The 26,985-nt window shown below is 38.4% G+C and overlaps 1 protein-coding gene across 14 annotated transcripts in view; it reads right to left on the reverse strand.

Moving 5' to 3' along the window:
• LOC101148918 (limb region 1 protein homolog) overlaps positions 1-26,985 on the reverse strand; it is a 155,946-nt gene that overhangs the window by 43,228 nt on the left and 85,733 nt on the right. For 13 of the 14 annotated variants that reach the window (XM_063706889.1, XM_063706902.1, XM_063706903.1 and 10 more), the window contains exons 8-12: positions 22,032-22,108; positions 21,319-21,396; positions 19,151-19,224; positions 18,822-18,912; positions 17,508-17,574 (exon numbers count right to left, since the gene is read on the reverse strand). In XM_063706889.1, coding sequence (XP_063562959.1) covers positions 17,508-17,574; positions 18,822-18,912; positions 19,151-19,224; positions 21,319-21,396; positions 22,032-22,108 — 387 coding nt within the window. Of the gene's footprint in view, positions 1-472; positions 597-17,507; positions 17,575-18,821; positions 18,913-19,150; positions 19,225-21,318; positions 21,397-22,031; positions 22,109-26,985 lie in introns of all 14 variants that reach the window. The other variant, XM_063706905.1, reaches the window with a different exon arrangement.

Here is a 26,985-nt window from a genome sequence, read left to right on the forward strand (position 1 = left end):
CCTCCCATGAATGGATGGAGATTAGGGAGTGTGTGTTATTCATGCTTAATTCACCAGTGCTTAGCTGAGTACCTGGCATAAAATAGTTACTGTGGTGGCCAAAGTAATAACCCCCACCGCCACCAATTGCTCATGTCCTATGTTACACAGCACTATTACATAGGAAGGGGGAATTAAGAGTGCAGATAAAATTAATGTTGCTCATCAGCTGACCTTAAGACAAGATTATCCTGGAGTATCTAGGAGAGCCCATGTAATTACAAGCATTCTTTAAAACTGGAAGAGGGAGGCAGAAGGTTAAGAACCAGAGACAGTGGGCACAATGGCTCATGCCTGTAATACCAATACTTTGGGAGGCCAGGGCAGGAAAATCCCTTGAGTGCAGGAGTTCAAGGTCAGCCGTGGCAACATACTGAGGTCCCATCTCTACGACAAAATAAAAACAAAATTCACTGAGTGTCACGATGCTTACCTGAAGTCCCAGCTACTGGGAAGGCTGACATGGTAGGATTGCTTGAGTCTGGGAGTTTGAGGCTATAATGAGCCATGATAGGACCACTGAACTCCATCCTGAGTGACAGGGCAAGGTCCTGTTTCTAAAGAAAAAAAGGACATTGGAATCAGGGTCCTCTCCATCCTGAGATGCCTACAAGGCATCTCTCTCTCTGCAAACGAGTAAACATCACCCTCCAACTCCTTACAGAGTGGAGCAGCAGGAAAACTCCTTCACCTCATTTCTGTGCTGCTTGGGAGGCCTGGACAGCCCAATAACCAGCTCCTTGCTGATGAAGCAATCAGGAAATGGCTCGAGTTGAGCTAAGGAGAATTTGGATCCTTCTTTTGGTTCTCAATAGGCAGGGTAGGGGCCAGGCATGGTGGCTCATACCTGTAATCCTTGCACTGTGGGGGGCCAAGGTGAGAGGATTGCTTGAGGCCAGGAGCTCAAGACCAGCCTGGGCAACATAGCAAGACCTGGGTGGCATACACCTGTGGTCCCTACTACTTGGTAGGATGAGGTGGGAGGATTGATCACTTGATCCCATGAGTTTCAGGCTGCAGTGACCCATGATCACACCACTGCACTTCAGCCTGGGTGACAGAGCCAGACCATGTCACAAAAAGTTAGAAAGAAAAAAAAAAAGAGAGAGGGAGAGAGACTATACACAGGCACCACCACATTTGGCTAATTTTTAAATATTCTGTAGAGACAAGGTCTTGCTAGGTTGCCCAGGCTAGTCTAAAACTCCTGGCATCAGGCTGGGCATGGTGGCTCATGCTTGTAATCCCAGCACTTTGGGAAGCTAAGACAGGCAAATCACCCGAAGTCTGGAGTTCAAGACCAGCCTGGCCAACATGGTGAAACTCTGACTCTATCAAAAATACAAAAATTAGCTGGGCAGTAGTGGCGTGTACCTGTAGTCTCACCTACTCGGGAGGCTGAGGCAGGAGAATCACTTGAACCTGGGAGGTGGAGGTTGCAGTGGACCCCATCACTGCACTCCACCATGGGTGACAGTGCGAGACTCTGTCAAAAACAACAACAACAACAATAACAAAAACAACAACAACAACAAAAAAAAAAAACTCCTGGCATCAAGACATCTTCCTGTCTTAGCCTCCCTATGCCCTGGGATTATACTGTTTCCTATAATTGAAGACACTTGTTCTTATACTGCTTTAAGGTATAAAGGAAGAAAAAAAAAACAGATAATGGCAAACGTTGGTGAAGGCCGGGCATGGTGGCAGCCTGTAATTCCAGAACTTAGGGAGGCTGAGGTGGGCAGATCACTTGAGGCCAGGAGTATGAGACCAGCCTGGGCAACGTGGTAAAATCCCATCACTACAGAAAAATATAAAAATTAGCCAGGCATGGTGGCGTACACCTGTAATTTTCAGCCACTCAGGAGGCTGAGATGAGAGAATCACTTGTGCCTGCGAGGTCAAGGCTGCAGTGAACTGTGATGGCATCACTGCACTGTGGCCTGAGAGACAGAGCAAGCCCCTATCTAGAAAAAAAAAAATGTCAGTGAAGATGTGGAGGAATTGGAACCCACATACATTACTGGTGGGAACATAAAATCGTGTAACCATTTTGTTTGGGTATTTCTTTTCTTGTCATTTTAATTGGATTTTTAAAAAATCAACACAGGGTTTCACTATCTTGCCCAGGCTGGTCTTGAATTCCTGGGCTCAAGCCATCCTCCTAGCTGAGCCTCCTGAGTAGCTGGGATTACAGGTGTGAGCCATTGCACCCAACTGGTGTAGCCACGTTAGAAAAGTCTGGCAGTTTCTCAAAAGGCTAAATGTACAGTCATCCTATAATGCAACAATTTCACTCCTAGGCATATATCCCAGAAAAATAAAAATATATGTCCACACAAAAACTTGTACAACAATCTTCATAGCAGCATTATTCATAATGACCAATACATGGAATACATAGAAACAACCCAAATATCCACCAACTGATGAACAGATAAACAAAATGCAGTGTGTCTCTACCATGGAATACTGCCATAGAAGGAATGAAATATTGATACACACTATGACATAAAGGAACTTTGAAAACACCGTGCTAAGAGGGAAAAAAAGCCACAAAAGATCACATATTGTACAATTCTATTTGTCCAGATTAGGCAAATCTATAGTGACAAAAAAATTAATCAATGGTTGCCTAAGGCTGGGGGCGAAGGTAGGTGGGGAGAGTAGGAGGTAGTGGCTAAGGGGTATGGATTTCTCTATAGGGTAATGAAAGGTTCTAAAAGTGACTGTGGTGATCGATGCACAGCTCTGTGAATATTCTAAAACCTACTGAATTGCAGATTTCAATAAAGTGAATGATATGTGAATATTTTAATAAAGCTATTATTTAAAATAATAATAATAGGGGGCTGGGCACAGGTGGTCATGCCTGCCTGTAATCCCAGCACTTTGGGAGGCTGAGGCAGGAGGATCACTTGAGGTCAGGAGTTTTGAGCCCAGTCGGAGCAACGTGGCAAGATCCCGTCTCTATGATAAAAAATTAGCTGGACATGGTGGCACATGTCTGTAGTCCCAGCTACTTGGGAGACTGAAGTGAGAGAAACGCTTGAGCCCAGGAGTTTGAGGCTACAGTGAACCATGATCATGTCACTGTACTGTAGCCTGAGCAACAGAGCAAGACGCTGTCTCTGAAAAGGAAAGAAAACAAATGCAAGTTTTTATCACTTTGTGAGTGTAGCCAAGTTGGAGGAGAAATAGACAATAATAAAAGAGCACTGAATAATGACGGTGAGTGGCTGGTTAGGCTCAGTTGCTAGCTAAATGGCTTCTAAAAAATTCAATAAAGTTACAGCTCTGGGGACAGTCATGTAGTCAAAGAATGAATGCTAAATTCATTGCAAATGCCCATGGTCTTTATTTACATACCTTCTAGTGAAAAATTCCTAAGTGCCTAAATAGCAAGTCTGCAATGATAGCAGCTGTTTATTAAAGACTACAAAAAAGAAATGGAGGCTGGGCGTGGTTGCTCACATCTGTACTCCTTGAATTTTGGGAGGCTGAGGCAGGCAGACTGCCTGAGGTCAGGAGGTCCAGAGGAGCCTGGCCAACATGGTGAAACCCCATCTCTACTAAAAATACAAAAATTAGCTGGGTATGGTGGCGGGCGCCTGTAATCTCAGCTACTCGGGAGGCTGAGACAGGAGAATTGCTTGAACCCAGAAGGTGAAGGTTGCAGTGAGCCAAAATCGCACCACTGCACTCCAGCCTGGGTGACAAGAGAAAGACTCTTACCTTAAAAAAAAAAAAAAAGAAAAGAAATGGCATCTTCTTCAAGAATTACATCGTGTTTCATGATGAAGAAGCTCTAATTTTGCATTTGTTCAAGTACTGATGAGATGTAGCCAAAATGACACCCATCTTGGATAAAATGCAAACAACCCAATTTCATTTTCTCATTAACAAAACCGATTAAGCAGTCTAATATCAATTCTGATCTTATTAAAAACTGATCAGATTTAAAAAAATATGGAATTATGGAGCCAATAAGATGTTACAACCTGTTCCAAGGGGAATTCCAAAATTCACACATATCTGAGACCATCAAGTATGATGAAATATATTTGATTACCATATTGAAAAATAAACTGATTTCATAGCCAACAATTGGACAGGGGTCTCCTCATCCACAGCCACATAAACCCGATCATGCAGCTATGTGGTTACAAGGCCTACATAGCCTAGAAGGGACTGGTCTGACTTGAGATTTCATTTGTATTTGTATTTTGAGACAGGGTCCCACTCTGTCACCCAGGATGGAGTGCAGTGGTATAATCATAACTCACTGCAACCTTGGCCAACTGGGCTCAAGAGATGCTCCTGCCTCAGCTGCCCCCATACCTGGGAATACAGGCAAGTACCACCACGTCAGGCATTTTTTTCATTTTTGTAGAGAGAGAAGTCTTGCTATGTTGCCCAAGCTGGCCTCAAACTCCTAGAATCAAGAGATCTGCCCATCTCAGCCACATGAGTAACTGGGGCCATGGGTACATACCATCATGCCTGGCTATATTTATTTTATTAAATTTATTTTTTTTATTTTTGTAGAGAGGAGGTCTTGCTGTGTTGCCCAGGCTGCTCTCAAACTCATGGCCTTAAAACATACTCCCATCTCTGCCTCTCAAACTGTTGGAACTATAGGTGTGAGCCACTGCACCTGGCCTAACTTGAGATTTCTTTTATCTAGCATCCTTTACTTGGTAGGATTGGGAAAGGCAGTAGTGTTTTTTAAAATTACTTAATAATTCAATCAGAATCAAACTCAACCTTGACCACTGCCTTCTCTCACAGCTCACATCCAGTCTGTCAGGAAATCCTACTGACTGACTTCAACATGTATCCAGGCTCTGACCATCTCTCACCACCACCGTGAACCCGGTCAGGATCACTATCATCTCCCAGCGGGATGTTGCCACAGCTTGGCCCCCATGCTTCTACCCAAATCTTCCCATAGTCTTTCTCAACTTGGCAGTCAAGTCGTGCTTTTAAATCAGGAGACAGATCACGTCGCCTCTCTGCTCAGAAGCCCTCGGTGGTTCCCATTTTAGTCAGAGTAAAAGCCAAAGCCCCAGCAATAGCGTCCCAGGGCTTACACGATCTGTTCCGATCCCAGCCCAGCAACTCCCTGGCCTCCTCGCTGACTTCGCTCCCTCTATCTCTTTGCTCCACTGGCCTCCTTCCACAGCCTCAGACACACCAGAGAGTTTCCTCCTAATGCCTTTATCCTGTTGACTCAGCCTACAATGCTCTTCCCTCAGCACCTTGGCCAGCTCCATCACCTGCTTCAAACTTTTGCTCAATATTCACTTATGAGGCCAACCCTGACCACTCTACTTAACACTGCCATCTGTCCCCATTCCCACCATGCTCATTTCTTTCTTTCTTTTTGAAACAAGGTCTTGCTTTATTGCCCAGGCTGGAGTACACTGGTGCAATCACAGCTCACATTAACTTCAACCTCCCAGGCTTAAACAATCCTCCCGCCTCAGCCACCCTAGGAACTGAGACTACAGCTGCATGCCACAACACATAGCTTTTTTTTTTTTTTTTTTTGAGACAGAGTCTCGGTCGCCCAGGCTGAAGTGTAAGGGTGTGATCTTGGCTCACTGCAATGTCTGCCTTTTGGGTTCAAGTGATTCTCTGCCTCCCGAGTAGCTGGGATTACAGGCACCCACCACCACACCTGGCTAATGTTTGTATTTTTAGTAGAGATGGGGTTTCACCATCTTGGCTAGGCTGGTCTTGAACTTCTGACCTCGTGATCCACCCTCCTCGGCCTCCCAAAGTGCTGGGATTACAGGCGTGAGCCACTGCGCCTGGCCTTTTAAAAAAATTTTTTTTAGACATGAGGTCTCATTATGTTGCCCAGGCTGGTCTTAAGCTCCTGGGCTTAAGCAATCCTCCCACCTCAGCCTCCTAAAGTTCTGGGATTACAGGCGTGAGCAACTGTAACATGAGGTCCCAGCTTCATGTTCATTTTTTGTTGTTGCTACAACAAAGTACCCTACATTTAGTGGCATCAAACAATTCAGCCAGAGCAAAGAATGAAATCATGTATTTCACAACAACATGGGTGGAATCATCATCTTAAGTGAAACAAGTCAGATACAGAAAGACAAATGCTGTATGTTCTCACTTATAGATGGGAGCCAAATAATGCATTCACATGGATGTAGGGTGCAGAATGAGAGAAAATGAAGACTGAAAAAGGCGACAGGGCAGGGGGGAGGCTCGACGATGAGAAATTATTTAATGGGTATAGTGTACATTATTCAAGTGACAGACACCCTACAAGCCCTGACTACACCATTACACAATCTATGCATGCAACAAAATTGCACTTGTACCCCTGTAAATTTATACAAAAATAAATTAAACTGTGGTATATCCAGACAATGGAATCTTATTCGACGTTAAAAAGATATGAGCTATTAAGCCATGAAAAGATATGGAGGAACCCTAAATATATGTTAAATGAAAAGAAACCTATCTGAAAAGGTTATATACTGTGTGATTCCAACTATATGACATTCTGGGAAAGGTAAAACTACTGAGACAGTAAGAAGATTAGTGGCTGCCGGGGGTGAGAGAGAGAGACAGGGATAAATAGACAGGGCACGGAGGATTTTTAGGGCAGTGAAACTACTCTGCATGATGCCATAACAGTGGATATGGGACATTATACATTTGCCCAAACCCATAGAATGTACAACACCAGGAATGAACCCTAATGTAAACTCTGGACTCTGGGTGATAATGTGTCAGTGTAGGTTCATCAACTGTAACCAATGTGCCACTCTGGTGGGAGATGTTGGCAGTGGGGAAGGCTCTGCATGTGGGGGACAGGAGGTACGTGTGCTATCTCTGCACTTTTCCCTCAATTTAGCTGTGAACCTAAAACTGCTCTAAAAAATCTGTCTGGAAAAAAAAAACAAAAGGCAAATGAGTGGCTGCCTGGAGCTGATGGTGGATAGGGGAACACGAGCGGAGTCTGAGGGGAGAAATGTTTGGGGGTGATGAATATGTTCACTATCTTGATGGCAGTGGTGGTCCTACAGATGTTTGTATAAGTCAAAACTTATAAAATTCTCACTTTAAACATGTGCAGTTTACTGTATGTCAATTATACCTCAATAAAGCTGTTAAAATGCATTTATTAGACTTCAGACTATATACCCAATATCATACATTAATATATTAATGTATGGCTGTACCAATTACATTTATTTAGAAACTCTACATTTTCTGTATTTGTTTTTGTGTTATAAGTTAAATTTTTGAAGAATTTTTGAGTCCCTACCATATTCCTACATTGTACTGTGCATGTACTACAGGAGCTACAAAATAAGTATGTAAGATATTTATTCCCTTCACAGTATTGATAGCCTTCCTAGGAAGACAAGACTTTTTAAACAATGCAATATTTCCAGTATGGCCAAATGTCTATATACAAACAGTTAAGTGAACTGGGAAGTGAGAGTGTGTAAACCTCCCACCGCATATGTGTGCTAAATGTTGTGTGGCAGGCCATCCCTTTCTTCAAGGAGCGTACAGCTTTATGGAGGAAAAGAAAAGCCATTGGATAGAATGTGATAAGTGACCTGGTAGATAAACGGAAAACTGCACCAAGTGTTATATGAGAGTGCACGGGAGATACCTCATGGCAAACTTGATTTGTGGAGTTCATGGCTGAGCTGAGTCTTGAATGACATGTTAGGTTTTGCGGGAGAACGGCTGGTGAAGAAAATTACTCGCAGTAAACAAAGCAATGTGTTCAAAGGCACAGAAGGCATAGCAACGTACTTTGTTTCTAACACACCTGAAGATTATGTCTTTATTACTAATGGCTCAGAATGTGAGGTTTGGAATGGCACGAGACACAGACGGGGTCAGGTATAGATCGTATGTGTTACCTTAAGGAAACTGTACAGTATTTGAATGGCAAACGTCTTTGCAGCATTTGGAGCAGGGAAATGACAAGATCACACTTTCACTGTGTATGTGTGTGTGTGGCGGGGATTGAACTAGCCCTTAAATAACAAGTAGACTCTGAATGGAAAGAAGGGACAAAGGAGGTGCCCCAGGTTAGGACTCTATACACCAGAAAGGCGACTTTCAAAAATCCTTCCACCTGCCTCCCCTTATCAAGTGCCTGGCACTAAGAAGGCAAATGCAAACACATAAAGACTGACTTACTAAAAACTATTAGGCCCTGGCATTAGACTGCCACGCCAAGGAAACGGAGAAGAGGACAAATATTTACTGAGTATCTACTGAGTAAAAGACTTATAAAAAAAAATACTTTTTTCTTTTCTTTTTGAGACAGAGTCTCGCTCTGTCACCCAGGCTGGAGTGCAGTGGCACGATCTCAGGTCACTGTAGCCTCTGCTGCCTGGGTTCAAGTGATTCTCCTGCCTCATCCTTCCAAGTAGCTGGGATTACAGGTGCACACTACCACGCTTGGCTAATTTTTATATTTTTAGTAGAGATGGGGTTTCACGATGTTGGCCAGGCTGGTCTGGAACTACTGGCATCAAGTGACCTGCCCGCTTCGGCCTCCCAAAGTGCTGGGATTACAGGTGTGAGCCACCATACCCAGCCAAAAAATAACTTATTGAAGTGAAATTCACATAACATAAAATTAACTATTTAAAAATAAACAGTTCAAGGGCTTTGGATATATTCCAAAAAAAATCCACTTTCTGTCTATGGATTTTCCTATTCTGGACATTTCATGGAAATGGAATCGTACAATATAACAACATAATGTTTTCAAGGTCCATTCATGTTGTAGTATGTACCCATTTAGTTACTCTTTTTTCTTTTTTAATTGTGATAAAATACACATAACATGAAATTGACCAATTTAACCATTTTTAAGGGTACAGTTCAGTGATAGGAAGTATATTTGCCATCGGTACTACCCATCCCCAGAATTCTCTTCATCCTAAAAAAGGAATAATCTATACTCATTAAACAAGAACTCCCATTCCTCCTCACCCTAGTTCCTGGCAAGTCATAAAATGAACTACTCTAGATACCTCTTATAAGTGGAATCACACTTATAAAAAGGTGCCTTTTTGAGACTGGCTTATTTCACTTAAATGTCATTCCTTCTTTTAGCTGAATATTCCATTATTGTTTATGTACCAAAATCTGATCATCCATTCATCCAACGATGGACACTTTGATTGTTTCCACCTCTTGGCTATTGTTGTAATGGTCTTTTAAAATATTAATAGTAAACCAAAATATTTGGTCAGAAAAGCTTAGAATATGGAAATAAAGACCACCAGGGCAAAAGCAAGACAAATGGAGTATCTTAGTTCATCTATTCTAGAACACAATATACACTCAACATGGTGGCACCCACCGACATCAAAATACTTACTGACATCAAAAATACTTATTAACTAGATGCTGTGAAAAATAAAAAGATGCAGAAAACAAGTCTTGTCCTTTAAGGAACATAAAGTTTCATGAGAAAGTCAATACAGACAGGTACGTATAATACAAGGTTGAAAGTGCAAGACTCTGAGACACCTTCACGTGTGATGCAGGATTTGACTCTGCCTCAGAGAATAAAAAAGATTTGGATAGATAGAGAAAGGTGAATGGGAGAAGACTGTGGGAACAATGGGAACCAAAGCTTAGAGATGGAAAACTGTATTTGCAAATATCGAATCAATTTTAGTCATGAGGATTTACGTGCAACAATTTCATTTTGTTCTAATCTGGAGGCAAATTAAATCTAGTCGTCCAGAACTAGAGTATGTGAACTTGAAGACAAACTAAAATCCAATGAAAGAGAATTATAATTACAGTCCAGGAAAGAACCTTATGTGCTAATTTTCAAAGAAGTGCACGCCTAAGCCCTCCAGCGTGGATGGTAACTGGCTGCGATCTTCCTGAGGAAAGTTCTCCAGAGACAGGTCTCCATGGTATGGCTCAGTCAAACTTTCTCACTTGGAAAATTAAGTATGTCCTTATTTCTTTTGGTTTGGTTTGATGTCTTCTTTCTCTATCCTTCTCAAATAAAAGGACATCCGCTTAGAATCTACTTCACAAACACTACTCTCACAATAAAATACTAAAATCATATACTCAGCTCTCTGCTTTTTATGCTATACAAGTCTGACTCTTCTCACTTTTAAAAAGGAAAATGAGAAGCAAGAGGTAGATGTGAGGCCAGGTGCGGTGGTTCACATCTGTAATCCCAACACTTTGGGAGGCCTAGAGGGAGGATCACTTGAGCCCAGGAGTTCAAGGAGTTCAATTTTCCAAGTGAGAAAGCCCAGGTAGTAGAGTGAGACCCCATCTCTACAAAAAATTAAAAAGTTTAGCTGGGCGTGGTGGTTGGCAGCTGTTTTCCCAGCTACTCGGGAGGCTGGGGTGGGAGGATCACTTGAGCCCAGAAGGTGGAGGCTGCAGTGAGCTGTGAATGATTGTGCCAATGCACTCCAGCCTGGACAACAGAGCTAAATCTTGTTTCAGAAAAAAGAGGTAGATGTGAGAAATATTACCAAGATGAAAGCAAGTACTGCCATGAGGTACTGGCACAGAAGGTGGAAGCATTTACCATACGTCTCAAGTTTCTGGTTTGACCACTTGTATAGAAAGTGTCCCAGAGACTGAAGGGAAATACAGGAGAGAGAGAAATGACAGGTTCTGTTTTAGAAATGACCAGTGTGAGGTGGCAGGAGGACACCCGTAAGTAGCAAGAGCTAGATTTCTCTGTTTTAGCTTAGGGTGGGTGGTGGTTTGGAGGTCTCGATTTGGGGGCAAGTGAATGGGTGGTCGTTGAAGAGCAGTAAAAGACACAGCTAAGGAACGGCCAGAGAAGCAGGAGGGAAAAAGAGAGGAGCAGTGACCAGAAATGAAGACAGACAAGATTTGGGGGGTGAAATTACAAACAGTAAACACCACAGAGAAATTAAAAACAGAATCCATAGAATGAGGCAATTACAAGTCACTGGCAAACATTTAATTATCTCTTTCTGTAACTCTCTTTTGGTTTGAAATTAATGTTCAGGTGACTGAGATCTGATAAAGGAAATTATTTCAAAACATTTTCTTCTTTTAACTCCCTCTAGGCAGCATAGGAAGTTAAGAGTCATCAGAAAGAAGGAGAATGCCAACAAAACAATTAGAAACAAAGTAATAGGTGAGATTTTAAAATTTTCTACAAAGTACACACATATACACACAAACACATGTATACATATGCACAGGAAAAGGTCTGAAAAGGTGTAAACCAAAGACATTTCTGGAAACTTGGAAGAGGAGACTGGAATTAGAAGTGGCGGCCAGATCTCTAATTTTTAGTATTCTTTATCAGGACTATTTATTTATGCATTCACTTATATGATTAAAAACTAAAAACACAATTTCCTACAAATGAAATAATTTGTTCATCTATCTCAGAAATGACTGTGCATATGTATTATTAAGAATACTCAGCCTGGCTAGGCACGGTGGCTCACAGCTGTAATCCCAGCACTTTGGGAGGCCAAGGCGGGCAAATCACTTGAGGTCAGGAGTTTCAGACCAGCCTGGCCAATATGGCATAACCCCATCTCTACTAAAAATACAAAAATTAGCTGGGCATGGTGGCAGGTGCCTGTAATCCCAGCTACTTGGGAGGCTGAGGCAGGATAATCACTTGAACCCAGGAGGCAGAGGTTACAATGAGTCGAGATTGTGCCGCTGCACTTCAACCTGAGCAACAGAGTGAGAATCCATCTCAAAAAAAAAAAAAGAAGGAAAAAGAAAAAAAAAATACTCAGCAAGGACAGGCACGTGGCTCCTGCCTGAAATCTCAGCACTTTAGGAGGCCAAGGCAGGTGGATCACTTGAGCCTAGGAATTTGAGGCAAGCCTTGGCAACATGGCAAAACCCCATCTCTACAAAAAAATACAAAAAATTAGCCAGGTGTGGTGGTGTGGTGTAAGTAGCTGCCAGTAGTCCCAGCTACTCGGGAGGCTGAGGTGGGAGGACTGCTTGAGCCCAGGAAGTTGAGGCTGCAGTGAGCTATGATTGTGCCACTGCACTCCAGCTTGGGTAACAGAATGAGGATCTGTTTCAGAAAAAAGAAAAAAAACCAGAATATTCAGATAGCTAGAGGTCTTTATTCTTAGGACAAATTAGACCCTTACTATCATTTGTCTAGTTTTAATTGTAACATTTTAACTGTAACATTTTTCAAATTACTTTTTTTTTTTTTACATAAAAATCAATTTAATTGGATTAAAAACTGAAAGGTAAGACCTGAAACTGTAAAACTACTCGAAGAAAACAGGGAAAAACTCAATGGTGGTCTGGGCAATGATTTTTTTTTTATTATTATACTTTAAGTTTTAGGGTACATGTGTACAATGTGCAGGTTAGTTACATATGTATACAAGTGCCATGTTGGTGTGCTGCACCCATCATCTCATCATTTAGCATTAGGTATATCTCCTAATGCTATCCCTCCCCCCTCCCCCCACCCCACAACAGTTCCCCAGAGTGTGATGTTCCCCTTCCTCTGTCCATGTGTTCTCATTGTTCAATTCCCACCTATGAGTGAGAACATGTAGTGTTTGGTTTTTTGTCCTTGCGATAGTTTACTGAGAATGATGATTTCCAATTTCATCCATGTCCCTACAAAGGACATGAACTCATCATTTCTTATGGCTGCATAGTATTCCATGGTGTATATGTGCCACATTTTCTTAATCCAGTCTATCATTGTTGGACATTTGGATTGGTTCCAAGTCTTTGCTATTGTGAATAGTGCCGCAATAAACATTGAAATAAAAGAGGATACAAACAAATGGAAAAACATTCCATGCTCATGGGTAGGAAGAATCAACATCGTGAAAATGGCCATACTGCCCAAGGTAAGTTATAGATTCAATGCCATCCCCATCAAGCTACCAATGACTTTCTTCATAGAATTGGAAAAAACTACTTTAAAGTTCATATGGAACCAAAAAAGAGCCCGCATCGCCAAGTCAATCCTAAGCCAAAAGAACAAAGCTGGAGGCATCATGCTACCTGACTTCAAACTACACTACAAGGCTACAGTAACCAAAACAGCATGGTACTGGTACCAAAACAGAGATATAGATCAATGGAACAGAACAGAGCCCTCAGAAATAACGCCACATTATCTACAACTATCTGATCTTTGACAAACCTGACAAAAACAAGCAATGGGGAAAGGATTCCCTATTTAATAAATGGTGCTGGGAAAACTGGCTAGCCATATGTAGAAAGCTGAAAACTGGATCCCTTCCTTACACCTTATACAAAAATTAATTCAAGATGGATTAAAGACTTAAGCGTTAGACCTAAAACCATAAAAACCCTAGAAGAAAACCTAGGCATTACCATTCAGGACATAGGCATGGGCAAGGACTTCAAGTCTAAAACACCAAAAGCAATGGCAACAAAAGCCAGAATTGACAAATGGGATCTAATTAAACTAAAGAGCTTCTGCACAGCAAAAGAAACTACCATCAGAGTGAACAGGCAACCTACAAAATGGGAGAAAATTTTCTCAACCTACTCATCTGACAAAGGGCTAATATCCAGAATCTACAATGAACTCAAACGAATTTACAAGAAAAAAACAAATTACCTCTTAAGGTTCCCTCCAGCTAAATGGTCCTAAAGGAAATTATTTTCCGCATGAAAATTATAATAAAGTAAATTTAAAGTAGCTGAATATCAACAGGTGACTAAATTTAGGTATGTGTGACCCACAGACATTTTCTCAGACAGTGCTGTTTGCCCTGAAAGAAGTGTAGTGTCAGGAAACACATTTCGTAGATATCAGGAATATGAGTTTTTACGGTGGTATCATGAGCTGCTCTCTTAACTGTTTTAGACATTTGGCACAAAACATTTTTAAGAATTCTTTATTCTTAAAGATCTCAACTGTATATATAAGCTTATTGCTCAGATATAAGAACATTAGTAATCAACCAAAAGTTAATTACTATAAGTTAATAAATAACTTTAATAAAGTTAAATAATAAAGTTAATAATAATAAGTCATATTATTCATTTATTATTTTCTATAATATATCTGAATATAATAAAATCATATATACTTTTTGGTGAGAAATTTTCAATATAGGGTTTGAAATTATTTTTATATCAATGTCATAATTAGGAATATATGACTTATACTTCCATTTCACATTTGTCATTGCTAAGCCTCTGTGAAAGCATTGTTTATTTCTGTTTCACAACAAGAGCTAGAGAAAGCCCAGGGTAAAGATAAATAGGGATTACCAAAACCCCAAATAAAGACCTCTCCAAAAAAGACCCATTATAAAACAAGGTCCCTTCATCAAGAAGCAAAAAGGAATAATCTACTTTACCTCCTGTAAGATAATAGACTATATGGGACCCAAATGAGAAATATGTGAAAATACTGAAAATAAATTCAAGCTGACTTGAAAGAGTAAGTGTTTTTGTTTTACTACCATAAGTACATTAAAAACAAATTGTATTTGGACACTAAATAACTTACAAATTATAGAAAGAGCTTCCAAGATGAAAAATAACTGTAAAAATAATTACAATATGGAAATTATTAAAAGCATTTCAAAGACTATCATTTGCATTTGAGAAAAATTTTCCTCTTTAAAGGAGAATTCAAATAAAGAATAACATAAAAAATCAACGTCTTAATTGTTTCATGATTAAGCATAATAAAGAACATATCAGCAATCACACAGCATCTATTCTTATAAAATTCATTGCAACATTCAAAATATTTTATTGCATAGAATTTTGGACATCTATAGATAATTAGTTTGATCTTGTTCTATTTTCACCTTGTTTGCAAACATCTCCTTTTATCACCCTGAGAGTCTATTAAACTACATAGTAAACTGTTTACTAAAAATACAGACATCAAATCTCCCCAAATTTTGGATTCTGAAAACTTAAATATAAACAGGCAGCAAAACAATGTTTTGAAAAATATATTCATTTACATAGCATTACTTTTGCAGGGTTCTAATAAAAATTTTAAGTACAGATTCTTTGTGTTTCCTATGAAAAATAAAACCATCATTTATACTAATTCTACTTAACCAAGAATACATGGTCAAAGTTTTTCTCACAACTTAATTCTTTGTGGCAAGAAATATGCTTATAAAATTTACTTAGTGGTGATTTTTCAGTTAGTACAAAATTTTTCATTCAAATATAACAAGCTATTTAAAAGGAATTATTTAATAAATATGTCATATCACACCATGTACTTAAATCTAAAGCCTGTGATGCATCAACAGTAATAGTGGGCAAATTTTTAAAAAAGAAACATGTCCATTGAACACTTTCATTTTTGAAGCAAAAACATCACCAAATTATTTCTTTTATACTAGATTCGATGTATTTCAAGTTATAATCAAATTTATATTCTTCACTAAAAAAACTGTTGAAATAATAGAGAAATTACATATATAGAGATAAAATATGATTTTTCTTGTTACTGCATTTCTCATTTCATTGTAAGTGATGGGGTGCTGCTGGCTGATTTCACAAGAGCAAAGGAGACCACACTAAGGTCAGGGTTTCCTTGAGAGAGGCGACAAGAAAGACTGAAAAATGTCACAGCTTGGAATCTGATTGCTTAAATACATCCTCTATTCTAGTCTTATAAGCTTTTCAGCTGGTAAATCAAAATCCTGTTATACACTAGGATAATATTCATGACAATTCTCTATATTTTATCTTCTTAAAATCAAAGACTCAATTCTAAAGGGTTAATAGAGGAATTACAAAGTAACTCTCTAGTTTGCATTTCCCATAATGCTAAAATAAAGCTTTTTCTTTTAGTCTAGAAATTTGCTTTTTTAATACTGTGAAAAGCCTCTATGAATCTGTTTAACGTATTTATTTCTTTTCATCTATTCAATGCCACTGGGCATAACATGTAATGCAGTGCGTGTTGATATTTTGCAAAGCACCACATGACTCACTGTACCCTAATGCACTCCATTAATCCTGTTTGGACAGCTGGGTCCAGGCATTTGTTAGCTGCATTTTAATTGTTCCATCTTTCTTTTTTTCTTTTTATTTATCTCTATGGCAAACTACTCTGGAATTTAATTTGTTGGCCTTCAAAAAGTAAATTTTACCATTAGTTTGTTTTCTTTGTATTAAAACTATACTCAGCATGTAATTTTCTTCCATAAAATCGGTATATATTAATGATTAGCAATCAATCTTAAATAATAGTACAGTGAATGAGTTTCCTAAGTATTAAAATGATAGGTTGGCTGAAATATAACAGAAATTATTTAATAGACTGTCATAATATAAATGATAACATTTAACATCAAATCAGGTTGCTAAAGAGCATACTTTTGGCATTTTCAAGATTCACATAAGCAGATGTCAAAACAATTACAAGTCCTATAAAGCAAACACAAAAGAAATAAGACTATTACACACACCAGTTTTTTATTAGCTTATGGAACAGTGGTCCCTTTACATTTCTACTCTAATTTTGTTTTCTATTACAAACATGAAATCCTTTGTAAGAATTATGAAGATAACTACAAAGCTTCTACTTTCTTTGCACAGCCTGCATCCCTGGTATCTGTAAGTCTTCAATAAATAATGGAGGCAATATGAGAGCTAATGCAAAAGCAACTCAAAGTTACCAGCAATTTTTGTTATGAGCAAGTAGCTAAAATTTAATGATCGAAATTTTCCAATCATTTGTGTGCACTCTTAAGTCAAAACCTAAGTCTAGAGAATTAGATAGAAATGCTTAATGGAAACTTTTGTCTGAAATAATATTTAGTGAAGAACTCAGAATATGGTCTACGATAGCATTTTATAAAAGACAACTAAGGGAAGACTTACTCAACTATTTCAATGACAAAGCAAAAATCTGTTTTTCTTTTAAAAGATTATCAAATTCTCCGTAAACTGAAACATTAAGAAAATGACAGAAATGAATGACAGGCAAGTAGGAACTCTCAAGGGTGTCCTTTGAATCAGAGTGTGTTCTCAGAGATTACACTGCGTTCACCTCTATTTTGTGGACACAAAGCAGCTTAAAATAATTTACAAATTTTCAATTTTTTAAACCATACTAAATTATAAACGCTCAAAAGCTTTTATATAGAAAAATTAGTTTAATGCAGTTTCCTCACTAGAGGACTCGAAAGCCTAACTTATAGATGTGTCAGTAAAAACAAAACACAACAAAAACCAGCCCATTGTTTGGAGAAAGAATGCTTTTAAGTGTTTAAAAAATAAGTAGTCTTTATTTGATAAAAGTATTTGTCTTGGTATGCCCCTATACATAAAGTATAGAAGTAAAGGTGTAAAATGATGTAGGAAGAAACACTGTATTTCAAAGGCAATCTTTATGAGTAAATGTTAAATAAGTTCAGTAAAGACAGTTTTTAAAAACATGGATCTTTAAGTGAAAATTTCTCACTGAAACTTACCCAGTGTTCTCGACATCACAGGCAGAGCAGAGCTCAAAACCAAGATGGACACACAATTTCCAATGATCTGTTATGAGAAACGAGAAAGAATATTGGGCAGTTAAACAGCAGGATGACAATCAAACCCAGTAACATTCTGAGAAATTATTGTGCATTCTAGTTACCTAGTGTACTTTGCCGATTTCTTAATGATACTATTCAGTACAGAATTTTCAAAGAATAACACACTTTTAAAATAAATAAAGTTATATCTGTAAGTTCTAGAAGATGTTTACAGTACCTAGCACAGATATAGTTATAGAATACTTAAATTACTTGATACCTAGATAATGCACTTTACATTACTGATTGCAGCTGTTACTTTCAAAAGGCTCTGCCTGTCAAGCAAAAAATAATTAACATATTGGATACTTCTGACTACATTTTTAAGGCCAGATTATTGCTTAAGATCTCTTTTATCACATCTGTTTCTAATGTTAATTGTAAGATTTAAAAAGCACCAGAAATCCAAAACCTCTAAACTTTTGTAATAATGCATCCCATGTTTATTCTTCCATAGTAAATGAGTTGAAAATACCAATTAATATTTATGATCACTTAAACTAGATACTAAATATCTCAACTACTTATTAAGTTTAAAGAAATAGCTGTGTGTGTGTATATGTGTGTGTGTGTGTGTGTGTGTGTAAAATAACTTCTCCCCTTTAAGTAGGCTAAAAATATAAAATAAAAACAAAACAAGCTTTCAGCTCTTATTAGTTATTCTTCTTTGTCAGCCTACGGGAATATTTTATAAAGATTCAGTCACTATATACGGCAACAGCCTTTTTATTCTGAACCCAATGACATGTTGTGGAAAAAGTCAAATTAGCCTCAGACTACAAAATGTTTCTGAATAGAACTCTTCCGTCTTACTTTAATTATTCAAATTTGAAATACTTTGTCCCTACTACTTGTAGCAACTAAGTTCTTCAGACTTCAAACAAGCTCCCTGAAGTATAGTTAGCACAATCCAAGTTACTCATTAGCAATACGTTTTCTTTAGAGGAAAAAGAGTCCTTTCAGGAGCCTTCTATAGCTAGTTAACAAGCTCTGCAGTTCTCTGCATTTACAGTGAATGGACGCCATCCAAATTAAACAGGGTACATCCCTTTCCCACTCACTCAGCATTTTGAAAATCTTCCAGTTTGTGTTTACGCAACTTACAAACAAATACCTATCACTGCAAATGAACCATTCAGAATGACTATTAAATAAAGCAGTCTGTCAGGGAAGGCAAACGAGAGGCCACAGTCACCTAAGATTCTACCTTACCTTTGTCATAGTTGTGTCATCTTTCTTGGGAGTAAAGTTTCCAAAAAATCCAAGGCTATAGAAGCCGACAACAGAGGACACCATAAGATAGCTGTGAGAATCAAGGAAAAAAACTCTCCAACAGAATGCAAGTTTCCTAAGTTCTCGGCAGTCTCCAAAAAGTCTTAAGGCCCATAGGAAAAGCAAAACAAAAAGCCGCTTTAAGTGCTTGAGGAAGACTAACCTGTTGTTTTCTCTTCTAGACAAGTGTCTTAGTAAATAACCACTGCCCCAGAAAACTTGGTATAAAATTTGTGGATAGGCTGAACGTTCAGTTAAAGAAAGGATACAAAATCAAAATGATTTCAAGCGCAGCTCCCACAAAACCAAACGTAGAAAGAGAGGCATTTCCTACTCCAGGCCCCTGGGGTGGGAGAAAGACACTTTTCAGAATTTGATGACACCATTATATTGGTTTCCCTAAAACAGCTGTTTCATAAAATAAGACAGTTGAAATTATGAATGTTTACTACTTTGAAATAACATCTAGACTTTCAAAGGCCAACAAGACATGACATTAGACTGATTTCATCAACAAATTCAGGTACCATGTTAACAATTTTAATAAGCTCAAGAAAAATTACTTATCTCAAATGTAATTTAAGTTACTTGTCAAGATGACATGATTATGCTTACTGTTATAAAATGGGACAACTTGCCACTTGAGGAAAAAAATCCTGAATAGTTTTGGGAAAGAGTTTTTAAAAACACAATAGAAAAATAAGAATAGGATACATAGCTATCTGAATGCTTACACAATATACAAAGATTAGACAATTCAAGTATGTCAAAATTAAGCTAAGAGTAGAAAGAGAGTAAATGTGCATATCCTGTTCCCATACCTGAAAGTTTCCTTTGCCCAAATTTTCCTTGGGAATTCAGAGTTACAAAAGATGTAACTGTTAACATAGATTTTTAAAAAGTAATGCTATAAAATTTTTCCTAAACAATTATCCCTATCTCAAAAACTATCTTTACCTAGAACTTAAAAAAAAAACACAAAAAAGTTACTATTTTTAGAATTAGATCTGAAAAAATCATTCCCTACTGAAGTATTTTCAAAGATTACTAATAAAAGAAACTATCTGAATGTTTTACTAGTCAGCACAGATTACATCCAATAGAAACACCAGGGATAATTAAGAATCTACAGTCAGCCCAATAAAAAATAACTTTTTGACAATCTTTTGAAGAAGAAATAAATGATATTGGTAGAAAGTGATGGGGTTCAAGACACACTACTCCAAAATATGGAACCTGGTATTTGAGAAAACCTAGGAAGGTCACACACTGATCTGTCTCCTTCTCCTGCGAAGCAGGCCATAAGACCCCCTCCATCCAAGGGTGCCCCCCGCAACCCACCCAGAGGAGAAGCACATGTTTATCTCTGGAGACACGAGGACACCGAGAAGAATATGAACAGGCCTTGCTAAATCCCCCCGGTTTATAATCATTAGATCACACCCCTGTCTTCCAATCATACTTCCCACTACTGTCCACTCTTCAACAAACCAGAGCATAAAAGTACACAGCTTTTTCTGTTTCTTTGGTCTTCTTCATTTCTGAAGACCCCTGTGATATGTAAAACTTATCTTAAATAAGTTTGTCAGCTTTTCTCTTATTAATCTTTTGTTATAGGCATCTCAGCCATGAACCTTCCAATAGGTTAGAAAAAGGTATTACTTCTTCTCCCCTACAAAAGCTTATTGATCAACAGAGATAATACTTTGGAATTATGCTATCTCAAGAGAAGCCATGTAGGAAGGATTAAGAGTATCTAATTTTTTTACACAATTATACAGGGATCTCCTATAACATACAAGTCATTCTCCACTAAGCACTAAGGAGGATGGGTACAAAAATATACTATAGGGCTTGGGACTTGTTTTGTTGGTATAGTAAAATGGGTTAAAAGTGACTAGGAAGTCAGTACAGTAAGCGACTTCCTGTTCTATCAGTGGGTTTGGGTATAAAACTAAAGAAAAAGATAAGACTGTACATGGCAAAGGGTAGTTTCTTGTCTGTCTGTAGGATGAGGCACCTGGAGCATGATGGTGGGCTTGTACTCATGGAGAAGAGGCTGTAACTGAATACAACAATGGCAATAACAGATGGCACAAGGTCCTGGAAAGACTCAGGTAGGGGGATCTGAATCAAGACTATGGCTAAAGGAATTTCATATAGCTAAATGAATTTCAGTAAAATCAAGATAAACTCTGATAAGAAATCTAAAAGGAAATTCCAACACTTGAAAAAAGGCCCTGTCAATCCAAAGTAAAAAATTAGAAACAAAAATCACAGTTTATATTATAAAGGCTCTTTGCATAAAGAAATTCATACAACTTGAAGTATATACATGCACAAAGGTGAATGTTTTCATTTGCTTACTTGAAATACTCAGGGTATAGACATAGAATACTTTTGCAAAAGAAAGACATTTTAAAGGATTTTACTTTACCCTTGTTCCTTTTGGCATTGCTGTTTCATCAACCAATAGGCAAAGAATATTACAAGCCACCAAGAGGACCAAGATGGACTACAAGACAAACAGCAAACTGTCAGCTCTCAAGATTTTTCACCAATACAAAATATTAAAATCTAGGTAACCAAAGACATGTTTCAGAATAGAGGGAAAGCAGTCAAGACCAAAACGCTATATATAAAACTAAAGTAATCAGACTACAAACAAGAAATGAAGAAATTCTAAAAGATTCTGCAAGTTATTGTAATTTCAAAGCTTGTGACAAAAGCTGGTAGTATATAGATCCTTTTACTAAGTGATCTCACCAATTGGAAACACACAACTCCACAGACTTAAAAAAGTGGTAAAATATTATCAGAACTAACTTCATAATGTAATTTTCATATTTTATCACAGAATTTAAAGCAGGTTATCTGCAACACCTTGTTTTCTTAATTTTCAATGAAAACAAAGACTGAATTTCCTGCTTTCATGAAGAAACAGATAATCTTCAGAATTTTTTTTAAATTGCCATTAATTTCCATTTTGCGTTATTGGATTTTCATAAATAAAGGCATAGATGGATTCTAATCCTGTTGATAGAAAACTAGTTTATGAAAAACCATTTAGCTGAGGGAGCTGCCATACTCAAATGCTAAAGTAAATAAAATATAATTTGCTTTTATTTAACTAGGCAAATAAATTCTTACTGTCTCAATAAGAAGGAGAACCATAACAGCGGGATACACCAAATTTCTTTCCCATGCTGAAGCCTTTTTTCGCCTCTCTATTAAAAGGAAAAACAAAATAAAACAAAGTTTTCTCCAAATTAACATTTTCCTTCCATAATGCTATAATCTGTTTTTTACATAATTTCTTTTTAAAAAACATAAATTACTTTTAATTTTCCTCCATAAACTAAAAAAACTAGAGATAGGGCCTTGCTCTGTCACCCAGGCTAGAGCACAATGGTATAGCCACAGCTCACTGCAACCTCCTAGGCTCAAGTGATCCTCCCATCTCAACCACCTAAGTAGCTGGGACTACAGATACATGCCACCATGCCTGGCTAATTTTTTTACTTATTTTTTGTGGAGACAGGGTCTTGCTATGTTGCCCAGGCTGGTCTTGAACTCCTGGGTTCAAACGATCCTCCCCGCTCAGCTTCCTAAAGTGCTGAGATTACAGGCACGAACTACGATACCCAGACAAAAATCAGAGTTTTAAAACCAGTTTGCTACATTAAACACCTCAATCCTGTGATGCTTCAATTTCAGCTCTGTGAAGACATCTCAGTCGTTAAGGAAATGTATTGTTGATATACAGCTGACTCTGAAAATACAGACATACAGTAGGCCTTCTATAGCCACAGGTTCTGCAATAATTTTCTACCATATGTGGATTTTGGTACCCATGGGGGTTCTGAAACCAGTCCCCCACGAATACTGAGGGCCTACTATATTTGTATTTCATATAGATCTACATATTGATATATATATATATATATATATATCTGAATGAATAAAGTTATATGAATAAAAATCCCTTCTCTTTTTTTTTTTTTGAGATGGAGTCTCGCTCTGTCTCCCAGGCTGGAGTGCAGTGGCACAATCTCGGCTCACTGCAACGTCTGCCTGCCGGGTTCAAGTGATTCTCCTGCCTCAGCCTCCCAAGTAGCTGGGACTACAGGCACATGCCACCAAGCCTGGCTAATTTTTTGTATTTTTAGTAGAGACAGGGTTTCACCATGTTAGCCAGGATGGTCCCGATCTCCTGACCTCGTGATCCACCCACCTCGGCTTCCCAAAGTGCTGGGATTACAGGCGTGAGCCACTGCGCCCAGCCCCTTTCTATTTTCCCAAAGATAAGCACTTCTAGCTTTCTAACGGCTGGAAGCAAACTTCTACTTTTACCTATAACACCAATCCTCATGCTAAGAACAAGAAGAAAAGATGAATCAAACTTAATTTTAAAAAAATCTGTATGAACATATCAGAGAGCTATCAAGACAATGAAAATTGAGGGGCCAATATTCTGTGAAGTGAACTGAGCTAAGACCTCCAATTTGTACTACACCTTCTTCTGCAAGACATTTCCCAATATATAAATGGCATGGACCCAAGAGGTTGAGAAATCAATGGGTAAAAGGCAATGATTCTAAAGCAAACCTTTCAGCAAACTCAACAGAGCCAAGAGGACAGACATTGGCATTTGGGGCTACCAATGCAGTCAAAATTTGAGAGGCTATGATCATACAGAAAAGAAAAGGGCAAAGAAGTGAACCTGGCAGACAGTGCCACTTTCCCTTCAAGACACCAGTGGCTAAGAGGCTGAGAAGAACAACAGAAAGATGCAACTATGAGGCTGAGAAGCCAAGCAAAGCTTCTGTCAGGCTCATGTTTCTTGAGAGGTAAAAACTAAAATTCATTAAGAAAATGAGGTCATAGTCAATAACTAATTAACTAGGCTTTCAATTAGGACCATTGAAAAGCTATACCCTAGTATGAAGGAAGGACAAAGTGGAAACGGACCGGTCGTCGTAAAGACTGAAGCCTGGCCTTGAATGATCTCAAGCCTAATGGATTAGACTGATAGGTCCCTACTGTAACTGTCTGCCAGAAGCAAAAGTACATCCTCCCAAAAAGAAGAAAACACCATACAGAGTTTCTATAGTTTTGTATAAGAAATATCTGGCATTCAATTAAACATTACCAGATATGGGAAAAAGAGGCCAGGCACGGTGGCTCACGCCTGTAATCCCAGGACTTGGAAGGGCAAGGCAGGCCAATCACAAGGTCAGGAGCTTGAGACCAGCCTGGCCAACATGGTAAAACCCCGTCTCTACTAAAAATACAAAAAATTAGCTGGGCATGGTGGCAGGCACCTGTAATCCCAGTTACTCGGGAGGCTGAGGCAAGATAATCACTTGAACCATGAGGCAGAGGTTGCAGTGGACTGAGATCAGGCCATTGCACTCCAGCCTGGGCAACAAGAGCGAAACTCCATTTCATAAATAAATAAATAAATGGAAAAAGAGGGAAAAAAAAAGACAATAGAAACAGACCTCCAGGTGATCCATGTATTGGATTTATCAGAAAGATGCTTTAAAATAAATGATTAACATATTCAATAAAATAAGTGATAAATGGAAAATTTTGCAAGTAAATTTAAATCTATAAAAAATAAACAGAAAATCTAGAACTGAAAAATAATGTAACTAAAAGGAAGAATTCAATAGTTTTAACAATAGTTATGACATAGCTGAAAGAAAGCAAAATGGAAGACAGACCAGTAGAAAATATCAGACTGAAGCATGAAGCTAAAAAGGAGATAAATACAGAAAAGAATATAAGAATGAAAAAGTCTAGCGTGTGTGTAACTGCAGCCTGAGGAAATAAGAGAGAATGGAGCAGAAGCAATATCTGATAAGACAATGGCCAAGATTTTCCCAAATAGATAAAAGACATCAAGCCACAGTATCATGAAGTGACACATAGATTTCAAGAAAGATAAATACAAAGAAAACCAAATCTAAGCACGTCAGAGTAAAATTGCTAAACAAAGACAAAAGGAAAATCTTTAAAGCCCTTTGAAAGAGCAACAACATGACTTTTAACAAGAAACCAGAAGACAGTAGAACAACATCTTTCCAATGCTGATAGCTACCAAACAAAAATTTTTAGTATGTTTTCCAATAAACAAAAACTCAGAGAATCTATTGCCAGCAAACCTGTGTTTTTCAAACAGAAGGAAAATGAACATTAGAAATGTAAAAATAAAAATACAAATCAGGAACATATGAATTAGAATACCAAAGAAACACCACTTCACATCCACTAAGTCAGTAAAAATTTTAAAGTCCAACATCGTCAAGTATAATACTCATGCCCAGCAGGAATGCAAACTAATACAACTATGTGAGAAAACCATTTGGCTTTATCTACAAAAGTTGCACAGGCACATATACAATGATCTTGTAATTCCATATCTAGTATGTACCCTGAAAAAACATATAAACCAAGAGTTACATACCAGAATGATTATAACAACATTATTTGTAATAGCAAAAAACTAGAAGCAAATCTAATATCCACCAACAGCAGGATGACTGAAGTAACTTCAGGAAATATATTATTAACAGAAATGAAAATAAATGAACACCATATTTGATTTTCAAGAACGTAACACCGGACTTCCACTTCTGAAGCTGCGGCAACAACAGGGACCAGGTTTGTCATCCAGCTTGAAACAATTAAGAAACCAAAAAGTACACAGATATGAAACAACAGTTTTCAAGACACTGGACATCTGATCGTGGAAGAATAATGATGCCTGAGACACAGGAAACAAACCACACAAGCCCTTTCTGACCCAGCTTACTGTCTTGAGAGTTTCCAGGCCGTGATGCAGGAAGGAGGAACACAAGCTGAGCCCAGCTCATCCCTTGAGTTGAGAGCATGAAATGGGAATCTGGGGAGACTATGTCAGCTGGAGTCTGTGCAGCAAAGTGCCAGACAGGAGACTGAAGCACAGAAAAAGAACTCCAAGGATCTGCAAAGAGTCACCCTTGAGTATTCAGTAGAGAATTCATAAAAAATTCTCAAGTATATCGGCTCAGGCATGTGAAGAAACAACCCAGGGCTAAAGAAAGAACCACCCCAAAATATGAAAAGAAACAGCACTCAACAATCACAAAAGGCCAAAAATAGTTGCTTCTCCCACAAGACAGTACAGAATGTCATCAATCACAGGACATTGGATAGAATCTGTGGAAGGGTCTTGCCTGAGCAGTGGGGAATACTTAACCCTAGAGGCAATGATCCCCTGGTCCAGCCTAAAAAGTCTTCAAAACAAGACACAATAATATCAAACTGTTTGCAAGTAACTTAACTGCATTTCAGAACAAAGTTTCTCACTTACAGAGCTACTATAAGTGGCCAGGCATCATGGCTCATGCCTGTAATCCCAGTACTTTGGGAGGCCGACGTGGGCAGAACACTTGAGCCCAGGAGTTTGAGATCAGCATGGCCAACATGGCAAAACCCCAACTCTACCAAAAACACAAAAAATTAGCAAGCTGTGGTGGCATGCACCTGTGGTCCCAGCTACTCAGGAGGCTGAAGTAGGAGGATCACATGAGCCGGGGAGGCGGAGGTTGCAGTGAGTTGAGATCGCACCATTGCACTCTAGCCTGGGCGACAGAGTGAGACTCTGTCTTAAAAAACAAAACAAAAAAAAAGAAATACTATAAGTGAGGCACCCAACAAGGGTAAAATCTCACCTGACAAGGTAAAATTCAAAATACCTATTTTCTAATCAAAAGTTTCCAGGCATGCAAAGAAGCACGAAAATACCAGTGATTATGAGGAAAAAAAATCAATCAATCAAAACATATCAAGAACTAACACAAACATTAGAAGTAGCAGACAAAAACATTGTAAGTGTTGTCATAACTATATTCTATATTTTCACAAAGAGGGAGGACACAGATTGAACGTGTTAGAGACATAATAGAAGATACAAAACAGGCCCAAACAGGCTCCCAGAGATGAAAACTGCAGACGGTAGAAAAACAAAAAAAAGCAAAAACCACTAGATGAGATTAAAGGCAGATTAGACATGCAGAAGATTCGTGAAAGTGAAGACACAGCTATAGACGCTAAC

This window comes from Gorilla gorilla, chromosome 1 (assembly GCF_029281585.2).
Source record: "Gorilla gorilla gorilla isolate KB3781 chromosome 1, NHGRI_mGorGor1-v2.1_pri, whole genome shotgun sequence".
Taxonomy (NCBI): Eukaryota; Metazoa; Chordata; class Mammalia; order Primates; family Hominidae; genus Gorilla; species Gorilla gorilla.